This window comes from Oncorhynchus clarkii, chromosome 9 (genome assembly GCF_045791955.1).
Source record: "Oncorhynchus clarkii lewisi isolate Uvic-CL-2024 chromosome 9, UVic_Ocla_1.0, whole genome shotgun sequence".
Lineage (NCBI taxonomy): Eukaryota > Metazoa > Chordata > Actinopteri > Salmoniformes > Salmonidae > Oncorhynchus > Oncorhynchus clarkii.
Window position 1 is genome coordinate 50,427,577 of NC_092155.1, and position 18,874 is coordinate 50,446,450.

The window sequence follows — 18,874 nt, forward strand, 5'->3', positions numbered from 1 at the left end:
AGTCAGATTCTCTCCTCACTTAGCACATAAGAATCATCTTTAATAGAATATCGACATTATTTAATTATTTGTTTCCTTTGAACTTAGTATACGTGCTGAAGCTGGGGTGCATGCGACCTCAGAGAAAATGTGGCAACTGGCAGGTTAGTACAGTACATGAAAGGCGAGAAAGTAATGTAAAAAACTGTTGCTTTCTGAATAAGACTGAAAAAGGGTTCTTACACAAAATAAACATTTACTGGCCCAAAACCTAACACCCAATGAAAACAGTAAATGGCAAATGCAAAAGTGAATGTAAAGATAAAACGTTGTAAACATTAGGTAAACATTATCATTCATGGTCTACTCACTCTGGTTATAAACCCAATAGAGATGACAGTTTTACCACATGTCCATGACAGTCAGAGATGGACTGGCCATAGGGCAGTTCAGACAACTGCCAGATGAGCTGGTCCATCTTTTGCTCTGTGGCTCTGTCTAAATTGGGGGTTTTGCACAGAATGACAATTATTTGTCTAATAAAAAAAATTGGGCCGGTATGGGAGCCTCAAGGATAATAATGGTCCGTTGTTATAGAAATGCATGGGTCGATTTCTGATCCCAGTCCGTCCCTGTTGTCAGTGTTACCACATTTCCAAACTCAGTGACAGGTCCCATCTCTGTCTTCCCAGTGAATTGTGCTCACATGACCACAGGTTTTATAAGTTAAGTCAACTCAATCAGATTGATGAGAGGGAGCTCTCTCCTCATGAAATGAGATTCCAAATGAGAAAATCTAATAGAGGAGGCTGAAGGCCTGGCAGTGCACATCATGTTAAATCTGATTATATGGTCGGCCAGCAGGTGAGGACCACATAACAGAGTACAGCTATTTGAAAGACCTCGGTGAAGAAATGATGCATACAGCTCTGAATAATTGTGCAAATGTTTTATTTAAGAACATACAGTACATAGTAGCAGCAACAAAAGCTCTGTGCTTAACCAATTCAATATAAACAAATGACAACCTAATTGTTTAGAAATTGCTTTAACTCAAATAATCAAATTTAATTAGCATTTGACAATGTGGAGTCATGTGTAGCTCAGTTGGTAAAGCATGGCACTTGCAACAACAGGGTTGAGGATTCAATTCCCACGGGGGACCAGTAGGAAAAGGTAATGACAAATGTGTGCTCTCAACTGTAAGTCGCTATGGATAAGAGTGTCTGCTACATTACTAAAATGAAATATTTACACACTCGTCTCTAACATGGAGGGTTAGCATTTCAGAAAATGTTGTCCCTATGTCGGACGTAATTGAATACAAAATATCCACAGGGAAGTATTATCAACACGGCCTTTAGTACAGTGGTCTGTATATCAGTTTGTATTTCCTGTTTTAATTTTCAATACTGATGCAATTCGCACGTGACGAACACTTGCCCAATATGGCCGAGCCAAACCACACACGGAACGGCAAACAGCTATTGTTTACATATTGTGCAGCACGTGCAATGAGTCGAGTTTGAAAATACAAGCGACAGAACCTACTGGCACCGCAAAAAGTCAGGTAAACAACACTTTGCTGTGGATACCCTATCTCCACCTACCGCTCGAAGGACCAACAGCACGTACAAGCAGTAAAGTATGTGTAAATATAATTTTATTCAACATTTTGGCTTATAGAGAATATTGTTTATTTTTTAGGGCGACTTTGGTCAGACTGACAATCATGGAGTAACCATGGTAACAGTGATGTTTAGGCAAGTGGTCCCCCATTTCTAGAAACATTTATCATTATAATGGCACATATGGTTTGGTCATTTCACATTATAAGGTAAACACTTTTCTTTCACATCACTGAAGGCCCTGAAAAGGCAACAGTAAATGCATTTGATAAAGTTTAGGGTGTCCGTCCGTGTTACTGTCGGTAATGCTCAGCGATTTTGGACAAATGCTGAAGAGAATGTTGTCTGTAGAGGAGGGTTGGAAGCCTTCCTTTCTGTTCCTCTGTGGCCTCTCTGAAGAAGGCCAAAAGCCAAAACAAGTTGCAATAAATACATTTTTTTATTTAATTCCATTTGTCCTCCAAGTGTTCCAGAATCTCCTCTCAACCTCAGTTTGCTCCTCAACTCCTGCACTTTGGTTGGAAAGGGAGGTTGAGGCAGTGATCCCTTCTCTTTGCCTCTCTGGAACAAGACAGTCAGTCAGCCATCTTGTTTGATTCAGAGTAGAATCTCCTGCTCTTTATCATCATCATCATCATCATCATCAGCAGCAGCTGTCTCCTCCCCCTCATCTTCCTTATGACATAATAGTGGTACTTCCAGGTCTTGGCTGTTTTTAACGGGTAGCTGTCTCAACGAGTGAATTTTACCTGGAGCACATTAGAAAAAGGACACCCAATTACTGGATATGATGGACAGCTTGGTGAAATACCTTTCCATTAGCCTCGGTACCTTCAGCAGCGCTGGCTTGATTAACAAGTAATTACAACATACCTAATATACCAACTACACCAGGGATAGACTGACAACAATTTGCTTTCATTTTACAGTGTAGGATACCACATATAGTAATGGTATGAACTTACTTTTGGAATAGTAGGTCTTCAGCCCCACATGCAGGGAGATGCCAGACACACAGACAGCGAAACCCATCAAGTTGAGTCCACTCATCCTGTCCCCCATCAGGCCTGCTGCCAGCAGCAGAGTACACGCCTCCTAGTGGGGGCAGGGAGGGTACGTTAGAGGGAGATGAAAAACACACTTTGATTAAAGAGTGTAGGGGAGGTGAAACAAGGAGTGCTTGAGACAGCGGGAGAGATGGTGCAAAAGGAAGCAATTTCAAGTGAAGGAGCTGACGGGATACAGAGAGGGTAACTTGTGATATACTGTGTTATCCTCCTTACCTTAAAGATCCCTGCTATGGATAAAGTGAGACTGGAGGTCTTTGAGACTAGCAGGAACTCAGAGAAGCCCAGGCCAAAGGCCAGTGATCCACCTATACTCAGCATGACCAGAGTGTAGAGCAGGGGAGAGAGCTCATTCACACGGAACAGCTTCTCTGAGGTACTTAGGCTCAGCCCTGCAGACAGAATCAGAAGTACTGACACACAGATAGAGGCACTTATGTCATGCCCAGACTGACTGGCATGGACTATCACAAACAGGTTAGAGAGAAGCATAGTAAAAGTCTAACCTTCGTTGAAGAGGAAGAGCGGGAAGAGGCCCATGAACATGAGCGGCTGTAGATGGTACATGGTGTCTATTGGGTTCTGGAGCCCTGTGGGAGTGGAATGTGGAAGAGTGGGGTTACTGGGCTGAATGCCTAATCAGGGAATAAAAGGACAAGTCCAAACAACAACACAATGACGCTCGGTAACTAGTCTCCCTAGGCAGAAGTGTTGCCTTCCACATTAACCATGTTCTGACATCCACTGTTTCCCGGTTTGGGATATCTGAGACTAGGTGTTTACTGACCCAGCTCTGCTTTCTGCATTAGGACCTGCGTGAGGGTCCACCGGATCCCGCCGATGAACGATGCCAGCAGTACCATGATGAAGCCCTTCAGGTTGAACTGGGTGGACTTGAAGGTGAACATGAACAGGCCGCTGGCTATCAGAAGGACCACCACGATCAGGTATGGGTTCTGTAAAAACAGAGTAACTTGGGGGTCAGAACAGAAGCCTTTCGTCCACATGCATACATTATGCACTTCCTCATCTTCTCACATCAAGGGCATGGAACCAGAGTACACAACCATAAATAAATATATATAAAATACACACACATTTCACAAAGTGCATATACAGTTAGATACACCTGAAGGGAATGGAACTTCCTCCTATGCATGAAAAGTGAATCCATTCACTGAATCCTATAGCTCGCTAGAACATTGGAAAATCAGTGTCTTGTTGGGAAGATTGCAACCGCAGAGACTTCAATTAGGCAAGTTTTGCCTTTGTAGTAATGAATGATCCAGATATTACACAGAGTGTAATTTGTGAGGGGGTGTGGTAAGAAAGCCTTCAATGAGAATGGCCTAACCATGTGAGCGGCTACGGTACACCTAAGTGTAAGGGATGTGCATCTTTCCCTTTCAAGACGATTCCATACGTATCTAACGTTCGATACATGGGCTCCCATACAATACAGGAACGATAGTCTACGTTTTAGTTGAAAACGATTCGGTGCGATTCGGGTTGGATTCGAGGAATGAACCGATGTGGTTCGATGTGATACAACGCACAAACATTTGTTGCATAAACACATTCATTTTCCATTCTAAATTAAAAATCGCTGCTGATGGAGCTCATGAGCTGGGACTCTTGAGCCAGATCTGTCTGAGCGTGTGTGTGGTGTAAATTATGTATATTTCTATGATATATGTATGCACTTGAGCTGAGCCATAATGGAAATTTGATGCTTTACCCTGTATATCTAAAAATGACCATATACAGTGCCTTGAGAAACTATTCACACCCCTTGACTTTTTCCACATTTGGTTGTATTCCAGCCTGAATTTAAAATGGATTAAAGTTAAATGTTTTGTCACTGGCCTACACACAATACTTCATAATGTAAAAGTGCAATAATGTTTTTCTACATTTTTACAAATTAAAGAAAAATGAAAGGTTGAAATGTCTTGAGTCAATAACAATTCAACCGCTTTGTAATGGCAAGCCTAAATACGTTCAGGAGTAAAAATGTGCAAGTAACATAATAAGTTGCATGGACTCACTCTGTGTGCAACACTAGTGCTTAACATGAATGACTACCTCATCTCTGTACCCCACACATACAGATAATTGTAAGGTCCCTCAGTCGAGCAGTGAATTTCAAAAAGATTCAACCAAGCCAACGGTGACTTTAAAACAGTTACATTTAATGGCTGTAATAGGAGAAAACTGAGGATGGATCAACAACATTGTAGTTACTCCACAATACTAATCTAATTGACAGAGTGAAAAGAAGGAAGCCTTATTTTGCATTTCAAACCTGTTCTACTTTTAACATAAAAACAGAACATTGTACTTATTTTCTTCAAAGTTCAGCATCATTTTATTATAAAAGCCTGGATTTGATTGCCGATTTTGACAATGCACCATTTAAAAAGTAATTTCCGATTGAACCGACATATGCAGCGTTTACTGTGAATGTGGTCTCTGCCGAACACAGGAACACTGTCTTTCAAACATGTAGTACGAACAAAGAGTGAATTTTAAATGCAATTTTCTGTCATGCACCACCCATAAATACTACTGGATAAACAATGACCAAGAAGAAACAGCAACAGTTAACCTATCTCAAGTGAAATTGACTTACCGGATGCTCTAGTTTAAAAACCAATGAGAAGAAGAGGATGAAGAGCACTGCAGAAGACTTGGTCATTGTGTACCTGGAGGAAACATACAAAGACATTCTAATGCCATTCAGAACATTGATGATCAAAGTTAGGTAGATACATACAGTGCCTTCAGGAAGTATTCATAACCCTTGATTTATTCTACATTTTGTTGTGTTACAGCCCAAATTCAAAAATGTATTCAATAAAACAGCTCACCAATCTACACACAATAACACATAATGACAAAGAGAAAATATGTTTTAAGACATTTTTCAAAATGTATTGAAAATTAGATACAAAAATCTAATTTACATAAGTATTCATAACCCTGAGTCAATACATGTTAGAACCACCTTTGGCAGCGAATACAGCTGTGAGTTTTTCTGTGTAAGTCTCTAGGAGCTTTGCACACCTGGATTGTACATTATTTGCATATTATTATTTTGAGAATTCTTCAAGCTCTGTCAAGTTGGTTGTTGATCATTGCTAAATAGCCATTTTCAAGTCTTGCCATAAATGTTCAAGTCGATTTAAGTCAAAACTGTAACTAGGCCACTCAGGAACATTCAATGTCATATTAGTAAGTAACTCCAGTGTATATTTGGCCATGTGTTTTAGGTTATTGTCTTGCTGAAAGGTGAATTCGTCTTTCAGTGTCTGGTGGAAAAAAGACTGAGTCAGGTTTTCCTCCAGGATTTTGCCTGTGCTTAGCTCTATTCCGTTTACTTTTATCCTAAACAACTTCATAGTTCTTGGCGATGACAAGCATACCCACAACATGATGTAGCCACCACCATGCTTGAAAATATGAAGAGATGTACTCAGTAATGTGTTGTGTTTGCCCCAAATATAACGCTTTGTATTCAGGACATATAGTTCATTTCTTTGCATTACTTCTTTACACTCTGTCAATTAGGTTAGTATTGTGGAGTAACTACAATGTTGTTCAACTCTGTTTTAAAGTCACTATTGGCCTCATGGTGAAATCCCTGAGGGGTTTCCTTCCTCTCCAGCAACTGAGTTAGGAAGGACATTGTTTCTTTTTAGTGACTGGGTAGATTGACCCACCATGCTCAAAGGGATATTCAATGTCTATTTTTGTTGCTCTTCCAATCTCCCAATGTGTGTACTTTTTGCGAGGCATTAGAAGACATCCCTGATCTTTGTGGTGGAATCTGAGTTTGAAATTCACTGCTCTACTGAGGGACCTTACAGATAATTGTGTGTGTGGGGTACAGAGATGAGGTAGTCATTAAAAAAAATATGTTAAACCCTATCCATTAAATGTATTATGTCACTTGTTAAGCACATTTTTACTCCTGAACTTATTTAGGCTTGCCATAACAAAGGGGTTGAATACTTATTGACTCAATACATTTTTTATTAATTTTAAACATTTCTAAAAACATAATTCCACTGTGACATTATGGGGAATTGTGTGTACTGTAGACCAATGACACAAAAATCTAAATGTATTCCATTTTAGATTCAAGCTGAAGCAAAATGCAGAAAAAGTAAAGGGGTGTGAATAGTTTCTGAAGGCACTGTAGTAAACACACACACACACACACACTTACAAGCTGATGGTGATGAAGAGGAAGCTCCAATTGGATAGTCCAATGTCCAGCGCTGTTGCAATGGCTGAAAGAGACAACTTTTTAGGACTGTTGATCATATCATGGCACACTGTTTTATTCCTACTAACAAAGGGTTTCTTTCTTACTGACAGGAAGGTGAATGCCTTATGAGATTAGTTCAACTGTTGTACCCCATCAGAGGGGTGTAATATACTGTACAACAATATAAATGCAACATGTAAAGTGTTGGTCCCATGTTTCATGAGCTGAAATAAAAATTCCCAGAAATGTTCCACATGCACAAAATATTATTTTGAGCCCCAATTTGTTTACATCCCTGTTAGTGTACATTTCTCCTTTGCCAAGATAATTCTTCCACCTGCCAGGTGTGGCATATCAAGAAGCTGATTAAACAGCATGCTCATTACACAGGTGCACCTTGTGCTGGGGACAATAAAAGACCACTCTAAAAATGTGCAGTTTTGTGACACAACACAATGCCACAGATGTCTCAAGTTTTGAGGAAGCATACAATTGGCATGCTGTGACTGCAGGAATGTCCACCTGAGCTGGTTGCCAGATATCGTAGAGAAAGTATGATTGAGTTAAGCCGCCTCCAACATCATTTTAGAGAATTTGGCAGTACGTCCAACCAGCCTCACAACTGCAGACCAAGTGTCACCACACCAGCCCAGGACCTTCACATCCGGCTTCCTCACCCATGGGATCGTCTGCAACCAGCCACCCGGACAGCTGATGAAAATTAGGAGTATTTTTGTCTGTAATAAAGCCCTTTTGTGGGGAAAAACTAATTCTGATTGGCCCTCCAAGGCCCACCCATGCCTGCACCCCTGCCCAGTCATGTGAAATCCATAGATTAGGGCCTAGTTAATTTATTTCAATTGACTGATTTCCTTATATGAACTGTAACTCAATAAAATCTTTTAAATTGTTCCATGTTTCTTCAGTGTACAAAGCATGATCAATTAGATAATCAGCCAACTTTAATTAGCAACCAGAAATAACTTGATTTTCTGGTTCATTATGAAATCTAAACTTAGATATGCATTTTGGTTGTTGAGTCGATTAGACCATGCACATTTTCAGCGCATCTATATTTAGGCAAGTTAGATGGCTAACTCATTGATCCTGCTTTGTAGTATACCCCTCAAAACCCCAAATACAGTTTATGGTTGTTTTACACCTTTGTTTGTATCCACTACAAGGCCATGGTGCTTACCTATGGAACAGCAAGAGGAACTGCCCCTCCCTACCTTTAGGCTCAAACCCTACACCTGAACCCGAGCACTCCGTTCTGCCACCTCAGGTCTCTTGGCCCTCCCACCCCTACGGGATGGCAGCTGACCATCCATGATATCAACATTATAGTTTTAACCAGGTTTTCAGGCTATACCGTTTTTGTTTACAATTACTCCCGCTCAGCCCAGTCCAAGCTCTTCTCTGTCCTGGCACCCAATGGTGGAACCAGCTTCCCCCTGAAGCTAAGACAGCAGAGTCCCTGCCCATCTTCCAAAAACATCTGAAACCCTACCTCTTCAAACAGTATCTTAAATAATCCTCCTCCTCACCTCGACCCCCCCCCCACACAAAAAAAAAATAAGGAAAAAGAACTGAACCAGCACTTGTACTACTTGACTTACTTTCTATGCCTGTGCTATGTGGTTGTCCCACCTAGCTGTCTTAAGATGAATGCACTAACTGTAAGTCCCTCTGGAGAAGAGCATCTGCAAAATGACTCAAATGTAAACAAACACTGTATATAACACTGTAACTATAAACTAAACTATAATTCTGATCTCATGGATGGTCAGTCCTTCCATCCATAGCTCTGTCTATGAATTTGAGAGTGGATACATTTCTCCAACCCCATCCCTCAGCTATTTACCAAATAGGTGGCAGGTGTGACCACTGTTACAGTTTCAACTGCAGATTGCCCCTTTAAGATGTATTTAAGTAGTTCCAGCCAAGATTAGTAGAAAGAAAAGTAGAAAGTGGTATCTTATCACACAGACGGACTATGTCTTTTATTATGCAGACTGAAGTCCATGTTGATTATATCGTGTCACATACAACTCAAACTGTTTGGCATACATTCCTCTAATATATGCACTCACCGACTGGGGCAACCTTTGTGAGGTAGTCTGTCCAGTTCAACATGACCCGAGGCTTCCCTGTCCAGCATTGCATGGCCGAGCGGGTCAGGGTAGAGAGACAGAATATTATGGTGAGGTGGAGCAGCGTCATGAACAGTGGGTAGTGGAAGCCCTGAGAGAAAGAGGGAAAGGGGTGGGAACAGTGACAGTGAGTTAAACTACATGGCACTGCATGCAAAGCAAACATACCAAGTACACAATGTTATGTCGCATGGGGAGTGTGAGCCAGCCTCAGACTGACCTTCATCAGCCACTTGTTATAAAAGGTGATGCCGATGGAGAAGACATAGTAAACGAGGACCAGGCCCACAGTGCGGACAGCCCGGCATAGGAACTGGACAGGGCAAGCCATGGTGCTGCTTCACCCTTCCCCACAGGAACTACTGCAGAGGCACCGTCTTCAAACAGGAACAATGTGCTGAAAGCTGGGAAGGGAGAGAAGAGGGAAGAGCGAGAAAGATGGGATAAATTGACAATATAATCAAAGACAAAATAACTGATATAATTTGCTGCTGCCTGAGCATGTGACTGCGTTGAGGAATCTGTTTTACCAGTCTTATTAGTGAGTAATGAGCATACTCCCAGCTGTATGTTAGCACTGACGCAGCGTGTTGTGGGGATACTGTACATGAACATGCAGATTTTTTTCATAATTAACATTGTAGCTATAATCTCAGATAAGCCTATGTTGCCAAGCTAAATAGATGCATTGCTGCTGCTGATGAAGGCACTGGAAAACATAAACCTGAGCCATATGGCATGGCTAACAAAGCACAAAATATGAACGGGCAAGCCACTGAGGTAGACAGTGGATAACTTGTTAGCTGAACCAGATATCTTATGAAATTTTAAAACTCTAGCTACTGTTTGGCTGAACTCACCTGCTGACGAACAGCGGCGAAAGCAGGTAAACTAGCTAGCTAACTAACGTTAGCTAAGCAAAGTGTGACCGGTCCTGTTAACTGCTATACAAAGCTGCGTCTAAATATCGTAACGTTGGCTAACTAGCTTAGCTATCAAGCGATGCATATCAAAACATGGCTGTACAGAGTAATTGAACATTGTTGTACTTTCCAAATTACAGTAACGTTACTTTGTTGTTGCCAGTTAGTCCACTCTACACACGGGCCATGGCATCGATTCATCAGTACAACCCGCAGGCTCTACGTGGCCTGAGCACAGCCAGACAAGCGATGCACTTGATTTTGCTTCCCCGACGCGCGTCGGTGCTTGGTGAAATGTAGACCTTGGTCCAATGCAATGGATCACTCTGCCTACCCGGTCGGATGGCTGACCTGAATCAAGTGCGCCCGACTCCAGCACTGCAGCTAGGTGGCAGTATTTTTGTTTTTCCAAGCAAAACAACGTAGCCCGTTGCTGTAGCTACTTCCGGCAACTACAGTGAAGAAGAAATTGACCATTTGGTTGAGGAGACCCTTTGTCGTGACCCTTTTGTTTTTGTAATTGATATAAAGTCAAAAGGCCGCCACAACGCAACAAAAAAATAACCGGTCAGGGCTTCAATTGCATCTAACCTGCACGGTTTGCGAAATATCGTTGGACACACTGGGCTTTGTAACTAGCTAGATATTCCCATAGCCAGCTAGCGTTAGCTACAATTGCTAGCTCTAGTACACCTTTGGGTCTGTGAGGATGGCGGAGGAGGAAGACGAAGCTGGTTTTGACGAGGATTTGGATGATGGGGCGGGTGGAGCCGATGGGAACCACGGCAAAAGGAAAAGGCTGTTCTCTAAAGAACTTCGGTGTATGATGTATGGATTTGGAGATGACCAGAATCCCTACACCGAGTCGGTGGACATCCTGGAGGACCTTGTGATTGAGTTCGTCACGGAGATGACACACAAAGCCATGTCCATCGGACGCCAGGGCCGTGTCCAGGTGGAGGACATTGTTTTCCTTATCCGGAAAGATCCAAGGAAGTTTGCCCGAGTGAAAGACCTCTTGACGATGAACGAGGAGCTGAAGAGAGCCCGCAAGGCCTTTGATGAAGCGAACTATGGCTCTTAGGGCCTTTGATAGAGGGATTTGGCCTTCACTGCAAATACACACCTTCTTTCCCTTTTTTAAACTTTTCTTTCACATTATCCAAGCTGTTTATTCTGCTTTGATCATTGGACATGTTTTTTTAATGATTTAAAGTTGTTGCAGATGTGAACATAGAGATAGTGTTCATTGACCACCAACTTGTGACTAAAGATATGTTTGTGCTCGTGAAATGCTTATGCCTTCTACAGACATCTTTCTATTTTTATTTAACTAGGCAAGTCGGTTAATAACAAATTCTTATTTACAATGACGGCCTAGGACTAGGGGCAGAATGACAGATTTTTTTACCTTGTCAGCATGGATTTGATCAAGCAACCTTTAGGTTACTGGCCCAATGCTCTATCCACAAGGCTACCTGCCGCCCCATTAACATACACACATCTAATACTAGAAAGTAGTTGTATTTATCGTATACTGTGCTGTATCCACAGAAGGACATCACATTGCAGTATCGATCATTAGGTCCTGTTAGGAAATGTCTCTTAGGTGAGAATTGTTGTCCTGTTTATCAGTAAGGATAGTGACACAATGGTGGAATGGACATTTATGAATAAAGTAACTCCCAATCCTTGACACTTTCATCCATCCTTTACTGTGAGATTTCAGGACATGAGCCCAGAGGGGAGTTCAAATTAGACTTTCTATATTAATCCATGGATGGGTTCTCTTTCCTGAAACGTTTCACTTTTGCGACACTTGCAATAACATCTACTAAACAAATATATGTGACCAATACAATTTGATATGATTTCTACACCTTGAGACAATGGATATAGCTTCAAAACTTGAATAAAATGTTTTGTTTAATTTGTGCAAATGAACGCACAACTTCTGTAGATGGACCTTATTGTGCATGGAATAAAACCCTCTGAATTTTACTTTCATTATTTCCGCAGGACTAAGGGCTCGGACACCTAGGGCTCAGACACATAGGGTTTGCTAGCCGAGAGTACTTAGCACATCTGAACCTAATTTGCGAACCGAGTGTGCACTGAATTTACATGTGAAATGTTGGCAGTCAGACATTACAGTGGGTGGTCCTTAAAACACAGCGCGCTGAACGATCGGCAGATGAACGCTGGATCTAAATTAGGTGTGATGTGTGCGAGCCTTAAAGGTACATTTCAACATTTTCCAACATCATAATCATCTCCAGCACCAACCCAACATCAACATATGGAAAAATTGTGCGTTTCAATGTTTTATATTAAAAAAGAGGAGGAAAGTAAATATTCATACTCATTGACTTATTCCACGTATAGTTGAAGTCAGAAGTTTACATACATTTCAGGCAAAGACATTTAAACTCAGTTTCACAATTCCTGACATTTAATCCTAGTAAAAATTCCCCGTCTTAGGTCAGTTAGGATCACCACTTTATTTTAATAATGTGAAATGTCAGAATAATAGTAGAGTGATTTATTTCAGCTTTCAATTCTTTCATCACATTCCCAGTGGGTCAGAAGTTTACATACACTCAATTAGTATTTGGTAGCATTGCCTTTAAATTGTTTAACTTGGCTCAAACGTTTTGGGTAGCCTTCCACAAGCTTCCCACAATAAGTTGGGTGAATTTTGGCCCATTCCTCCTGACAGAGCTGGTGTAACTGAGTCATGTTTGATGGCCTCCTTGCTCGCTCACACTTTTTCAGTTCAGCTCACATATTTTCTATAGGGTTGAGGTCAGGGCTTTGTGATGGCCACTCCAATACCTTGACTTTGTTGTCCTTAAGCCATTTTGCTTCAACTTTGGAAGTATTCTTTGGGTCATTGTCCATTTGGAAGACCTATTTGCAACCAAGCTTTAACTTCCTGACTGATGTCTTGAGATGTTGCTTCAATATATCCACGTAATTTTCCGTTCTCATGATGCCATCTATTTTGTGAAATGCACCAGTCCCTCCTGCAGCAAAGCACCCCCACAACATGATGCTGCCACCCCCGTGCTTCACGGTTGGGATGGTGTTCTTCGGCTAACAAGCCTCCCCTTTTTCCTCCAAACATAACGATGGTCATTATGGCCAAACAGTTCTATTTTTGTTTCATCAGACCAGAGGACCTTTCTACAAAAAGTAGGATCTTTGTCCCCATGTGCAGTTGCAAACCATAGTCTGGCTTTTTTTATGGCGGGTTTTGGAGCAGTGGCTTGCTTGCTGAGCGGCCTTTCAGGTGATGTCGATATAGGACTCATTTTACTGTGGATATAGATGATTTTGTACCTGTTTCCTCCAGCATCTTCACAAGGTCCTTTGCTGTTCTGGGATTGATTTGCACTTTTCGCACCAAAGTACGTTCATCTCTAGGAGACAGAATGCGTCTCCTTCCTGAGCGGTATGACGGCTGCGTGGTCCCATGGTGTTTATACTTGCGTACTATTGTTTACCTATGGAACAGCATACATAGAGGTAAGTATCAACCAAACTTGTGGAGGTTTACAATTTTTTTCTGAGGTCTTGGCTGATTTCTTTTGATTTTCCCATGATGTCAAGCAAAGAGGCAGAGTTTGAAGGTCGGCCTTGAAATACATCCACAGGTACACCTCCAATTGACTCAAATGATGTCAATTAGCCTATCAGAATCTTCTAAAGCCATGACATCCTTTTCTGTAATCTTCCATACACTTAGTGTATGTGAACTTCTGACCCACTGGAATTGTGATACAGTGAATTATAAGTGAAATAATCTGTCTGTAAACAATTGTTGGAAAAATGACTTGTGTCATGAACAAAGCAGATGTCCTAACCGACTTGCCAAAACTATAGTTTGTTAACAATACATTTGTGGAGTGGTTGAAAAATGAGTTTTAATAACTCCAACCTAAGTGTATGTAAACTTCCGACTTCAACTGTAGGTGTCCTTTGGTTGAATATGTGTTTGAAATGTACTACTAAACAGATAATTGTGTGTGTGAGGTACAGAAATGTAGTCATTCAAAAATCATGTTAAACACTATTATTACACACAGAGTGAGTCCATGCAACTTATGTGACTTGTTAAGCACATTTTTCTCCTGAACTTATTTAGGCTTGCCTTAACAAAGGGTTTGAATACTTATTGACTCAAGCTTTTCGTTTTTAATTCATTTGTAAACATTTCTAAAAATATAATAGGCAGTGACAAAAAAAATCGACATTTAGTCCATTTTAAATTCAGGTTGCAACACAACAACACGTGGAAAAAGTCAAGGGATGTGAATACTTTCTGAAGGCAGTATAAGCGTTTACAATGACATTATCGGTGTGCTTTTAACCAATTTTGAGTAGACATTGCCTACTAATTGGCCGATGATGTCATTGGAAACTTACTGTATCTTTATCTTTACATTGAAACTAGTCATTTTCACGTGCCGATGTTGGGATTGTGCTGGAAATGATGAATTTGATGTAGAGAAAATGTTGATGTTTGTCCTTTGTTCCTTAACCCACTGTATCAGTAATCTATTTTCATAGGGATTAATATGATTACCTGAAGTTCAGTTTGTATAATGATGAAGAATTTAAATTTGGCAGGAGGTTCCGGGTGGCATATCATTTCATAATATTTGTTTTTTAATTTGTGTTTTGCCATAAGTAAATATGCCTGATCTAGCTTTACTGCTGTCTAATCTGTTATGCCTTATGGCTGTGTGGGTCAAAGAAAAATTAAAAAAAATATATATATAATATATTTTTTTATTTTATTCAAGAAAATAGCGTACAGACCATAATTATGTCAGACCAACTACAACTAAACATGTGTTTATTCCTTTATTATCTTGGTTCAAACAATAGTTTGTTATTACAGTGAAGTGGCAACAGTTGGCCTTGGTCTAAGCAGCTATCACAAGCTGCCCATCTAGACTACATCTAGACTGAACTCCCAGCTTGAGGGTGTTAAGGTGGTAAGCGATCCACTGACCCATTATGTGATGTTGCAGTGAATTTCACATCCTGGCTTTTCCCTCCAGATTTGGGGGAACAGCAGCAGCTTGGCGTCAATGGGGCATCATAATCACACGCAAGAAGGGCTCAAAAGCCCTGGTTACCCCACCAGGTGCCTGTCTGTTGAAGAGCTTTAGTTTAATCGAGGTGGACGAACATAGGCAATGGACCAGTAAGGGGCGAAGAGTGAGGGAGAATTGCAGTGGGTCAAAAGAGGATCAGGATAGGTCAGCAGGGGGTCAAAGGGAGGAGGAATGTCCTTGAGTCTCTCTTTTACTGCACATTTTCCATCATCTTGAGGAATTCTGAAAAAGAGTGACAAATCCATTGTGAAAATTATCATTTAAATCACGGTGATGTAATTCACGGTCAATAACAGGCCTAACATTCATTATCTAACACATGATCTAACTTCAAGCACCAGCTGTCAGAGCAGCTCACAGATAATTGCATCTGTACATAGCCCACCTGTAAATAGCCCGTCCAACTACCTCATCCCCATACTGTATTTATTTATTTATTTTGCTCCTTTGCACCCCAGTATCTCTCCTTGCACATTCATCTTCTGCACATCTATCACTCGTGTTTAATTGCTATATTGTAATTACCTCGCCACTATGGCCTATTTTATTGCCTTACATCCCCTATCTTACCTCATTTGCACACACTGTATATATACTTTTTTTCTATTGTGTTATTGACTGTATGTTTTGTTTATTCCATGTGTAACTCTGTGTTGTTGTATGTGTCGAACTGCTTTGCTTTATCTTGGCCAGGTCGCAGTTTTAAATGAGAACTTGTTCTCAACTAGCCTACCAGGTTAAATAAAGGTGAAATAAAGTCAATAAATAAAAACGAAAATGCTGGTCAATATGTTGGCTAATTGTCCAATCAGCATCACCATTATTATTATCAAAGGCATCGTGGCTTTGTCATACCATCAAAGTCCAGCATGCCATCAGCGTTCTTGTCTCCATCCTTCAGCAGCTCATCAATCTCCTCCTCTGAGATTTGCTCGCCTGTGCTGCGGATGATGATGGCGAACTCTTCTCTGTCGATGTAGCCGTCGGCATTCCTGCGTAAGCAACACACATTGGAGTTTAACAACCTGTCGACATATGAACGCTGACTGTAATTGTACACAGGGTAAACTGTAAAACGTAACCGCTAAAACAGGTGACATACTTGTCGAACACACGGAAACATTCCGCCAACTCTTCCTCAGACTTTCCGGCCTGGTCCTCCTTTAAGAGCCTCACCATCATGACCAAGAACTCCTCGAAGTCGATGGTGCCGCTTCCTAAGGTGAAAGGTCCGATAGATTATGCATCAAGCTCGAACATAACAGGTAAGTACAACAATATGAAGAGGTATGTATCATGCTCAGGTCACCTGAGCATAACATGGGCATAAGTTACCCAAAAGTAGCCTAATTACGCGCCAAACTTCACACGTGCAATTTAAACTATATAGCTTACATACATTAATGTAGGTTAATATATAGTATATTTTAGACTCAGCCGTTGCTCACCATCCTCATCGACCTCCTCAATGATTTCATCCAACTCCTCTCTTGTCGGGTTCTGGCCCAACATCCTCATGACCTGACCCAACTCCTTGGTACTGATATCGCCGCCACCGTCGGTGTCGAACATGTCGAAGGCAGCCTTGAATTCTGGAATGATGATACGTATCGGGACACTAATTATTGTATTCATTAGACCTGACAGTTATTCATTAACATGGTTTTGCGATGGACCTACTCACCGTTAAGCATCTCCTCGCTCAAGAATGAGCGGGCCTCCTGTTGTGCATCAGTCTAGAGGAAAAACAGCGCCACATTTGTCAGGTCACAGTATTAGTGACAATTTCTCAAATGGTCAATTATATCTATATTTTTTTGGTGGGGCAACAGTGATGTTATCAGATGAGTGCATTTTTTGTCGTATTGACATTCACAAAGGTATCCCCACAAAATGGTTAGCCTTAGCCTATAGGCATACTGACAAATGTGCCATGCTATTTAAGGCTCAACACATTACCCCCCTGTATATGGCCATACGGATATACATTCCCGAAGGAATTTGTCGCCTTAACACAATCTGCACCCGGACAGCCTTGCTCCCGGATCTTTTAGGTTGTGTGACAGTCTGATACTCGGTATCTACTCAATAAGCACCCATAAACCCATAGCCTATCTAGCCTGCAGAACATGCATAACTTCCCTAAAGTCATGCTCCAGAAATACTGCTATAAACACTCAATATTTTTTGGTTAATTAAACAAGTTGGTGATTTGTATTCATCAAGATGAGATCCTGATAATCATGGTCTAAGGAAATGACTGCTGTTTTAATCGTTTTACACCTTACACTTTATGAAATAGTAAACATGACTGCAAGAGACAATACAGTGTCAAAATGATGGTCCAAAAAATGATTTCCAAATTAGGCTAATTAATCATCTTAATTGCCCATCCAAATGTAACTTGTAAATGTAACCCTATACAAACTCGCTGTTTACTATGCTTTTATTCATGTAATTGTGTGTTCAAATGATTGGTCTTACCATGGTTGCGAATGAGCTTTCCCCCAAATACCCACAGAAATAAATCCCAAAGGAGTGGTCAATCCGTGTGCACCCCTACAGAAAGATTAAACCTCAAATGAGAGTTCAGACACACTTTAAACGGGTCACTTAAGACACACCCCCGGGTGATCACAGGACTACAGATTTAGAATCTTGAACTTGCAGGGTTCTGAGGCCCCCAAAAGCCAATCGAAATCTGGAGTGGACAGTGATGGCCTTGAAGCTGCAAACATTTAATTGACGGGGTAAACGTAGCTATAAGAAAGTTTTCAGGTACATGTCACTATTGAAAGGCAACATTTGTCTTGTGATTGTAATCAACCTAAACAAATTCTGGTCTCTCTGGTCCCACTCTCAAAGTAACAACATTACGTTTTCTTTTGCACATTTCCAGAAGGGAACAAAGCCAGCCCTTTTAAGCAATATCTGAAAATAGTCCATTCTGAAACGTCATTTCTAAAACAACGTGTAGTTGATCTTCAAGCATGCACTTGTGAGTTCAAGCAAATATGGGGATTGACAGTTTTCATACTGTAAACTAAAGGTAGGCCTCTGTATTGCTGATAAAGAAGGTTGGGCCCAGAGTGGATTGTGGCTGTGGGATGGCGTTTCATTCTGGGTGTGAAACCCTAACCCTGTGGAAAAGTGCTTGCAGAGCTGGAAGCTGGCTGTGCCCTGAATAGCAGATGATGTTTGGTTGTACGGGGAGCCCGCCTTTAATCACAGTATCATATCCAATTAACAGGCCATCCACTCAAGACATGACTCTCCTTGTATGGTGGAAGTTTCCTGCGTTTCCTGGGGTTGGATAGGGAGGAGGGGTGGGATATGGGAATATTATGATGAGCAGTTACTCGAGGTAGAAGGGGATGTCATGTTGTTAGTGGTGGGGGGGGTTAAGGGCTATATACTCAGTGAGCGGAGGATATCTTCCACTAGAAGGATTTGGTTAGGTGCTACTAGCTACACATTTAAAAACTCTAGGTTTTTATTCCAGACGCCTTCAAGATAAGCTGTTGCATCTGGCAGCGTTGTCAGAGCCCTAGGGGAGGGCATCTTACTGTACTGATCTGGTATTTGCATCCTCGGGACCTCTTCATGGAGACAGAGCGGTGTCAGAGCATTCTTGTTGCTGTTGAGTGCTGAGAGCTCTTTTTTTGATTATCATGGATGACATCCATCAAGTGATGAGAAGATCATTGCTATCGCATGTTGCATTA

At 41.2% G+C, this 18,874-nt stretch overlaps 3 protein-coding genes across 5 annotated transcripts; 1 reads left to right on the forward strand and 2 right to left on the reverse strand.

Moving 5' to 3' along the window:
- Positions 1-913: 913 nt before the first annotated feature.
- On the reverse strand, positions 914-10,386 carry LOC139416484 (solute carrier family 35 member C2). Of its 3 annotated transcripts, none has more exons than XM_071165123.1 (10): positions 10,150-10,386; positions 9,321-9,504; positions 9,041-9,191; positions 6,906-6,969; positions 5,307-5,379; positions 3,462-3,630; positions 3,181-3,264; positions 2,891-3,066; positions 2,573-2,702; positions 914-2,356 (listed from the first exon to the last, which is right to left on the reverse strand). In XM_071165123.1, the coding sequence occupies exons 2-10, from the start codon at positions 9,429-9,431 to the stop codon at positions 2,205-2,207; spliced, it is 1,110 nt and encodes a 369-aa protein (XP_071021224.1). In that variant the 5' UTR covers positions 9,432-9,504; positions 10,150-10,386; the 3' UTR covers positions 914-2,204. The 3 variants fall into 3 exon arrangements, with proteins under 3 accessions (XP_071021224.1, XP_071021222.1, XP_071021221.1); XM_071165121.1 differs by having other exon boundaries at positions 10,173-10,381; XM_071165120.1 differs by having other exon boundaries at positions 9,961-10,381.
- A 93-nt stretch (positions 10,387-10,479) lies between these two features.
- On the forward strand, positions 10,480-12,024 carry LOC139416486 (TATA-box binding protein associated factor 13). The gene has a single exon (XM_071165125.1). The coding sequence runs from the start codon at positions 10,733-10,735 to the stop codon at positions 11,105-11,107; it is 375 nt and encodes a 124-aa protein (XP_071021226.1). The 5' UTR covers positions 10,480-10,732; the 3' UTR covers positions 11,108-12,024.
- A 2,849-nt stretch (positions 12,025-14,873) lies between these two features.
- LOC139416485 (troponin C, skeletal muscle) lies at positions 14,874-17,741 on the reverse strand. The gene is made up of 6 exons (XM_071165124.1): positions 17,634-17,741; positions 16,834-16,885; positions 16,598-16,741; positions 16,252-16,366; positions 16,005-16,141; positions 14,874-15,371 (listed from the first exon to the last, which is right to left on the reverse strand). The coding sequence occupies exons 1-6, from the start codon at positions 17,634-17,636 to the stop codon at positions 15,340-15,342; spliced, it is 483 nt and encodes a 160-aa protein (XP_071021225.1). The 5' UTR covers positions 17,637-17,741; the 3' UTR covers positions 14,874-15,339.
- Positions 17,742-18,874: the final 1,133 nt, after the last annotated feature.

What these genes read in the sequence shown, in the direction of transcription:
- LOC139416484 (XM_071165123.1), bottom strand. Translation starts at nt 9,431, where the DNA reads ATGGCTTGCCCTGTCCAGTTCCTATGCCGGGCTGTCCGCACTGTGGGC. An exon ending in GCTCTTCCTCTTCAACGAAG is followed by an intron (nt 3,067 to 3,180) that starts GTTAGACTTTTA and finishes TTCTGTCTGCAG; the next exon opens with GGCTGAGCCTAAGTACCTCA. An exon ending in GAAGACCTACTATTCCAAAA is followed by an intron (nt 2,357 to 2,572) that starts GTAAGTTCATAC and finishes AATGTGCTCCAG; the next exon opens with GTAAAATTCACTCGTTGAGA.
- LOC139416486 (XM_071165125.1), top strand. Translation starts at nt 10,733, where the DNA reads ATGGCGGAGGAGGAAGACGAAGCTGGTTTTGACGAGGATTTGGATGAT.
- LOC139416485 (XM_071165124.1), bottom strand. An exon ending in TGAGGAGGTCGATGAGGATG is followed by an intron (nt 16,367 to 16,597) that starts GTGAGCAACGGC and finishes CTTTCACCTTAG; the next exon opens with GAAGCGGCACCATCGACTTC. An exon ending in TGTTTCCGTGTGTTCGACAA is followed by an intron (nt 16,142 to 16,251) that starts GTATGTCACCTG and finishes TTGCTTACGCAG; the next exon opens with GAATGCCGACGGCTACATCG.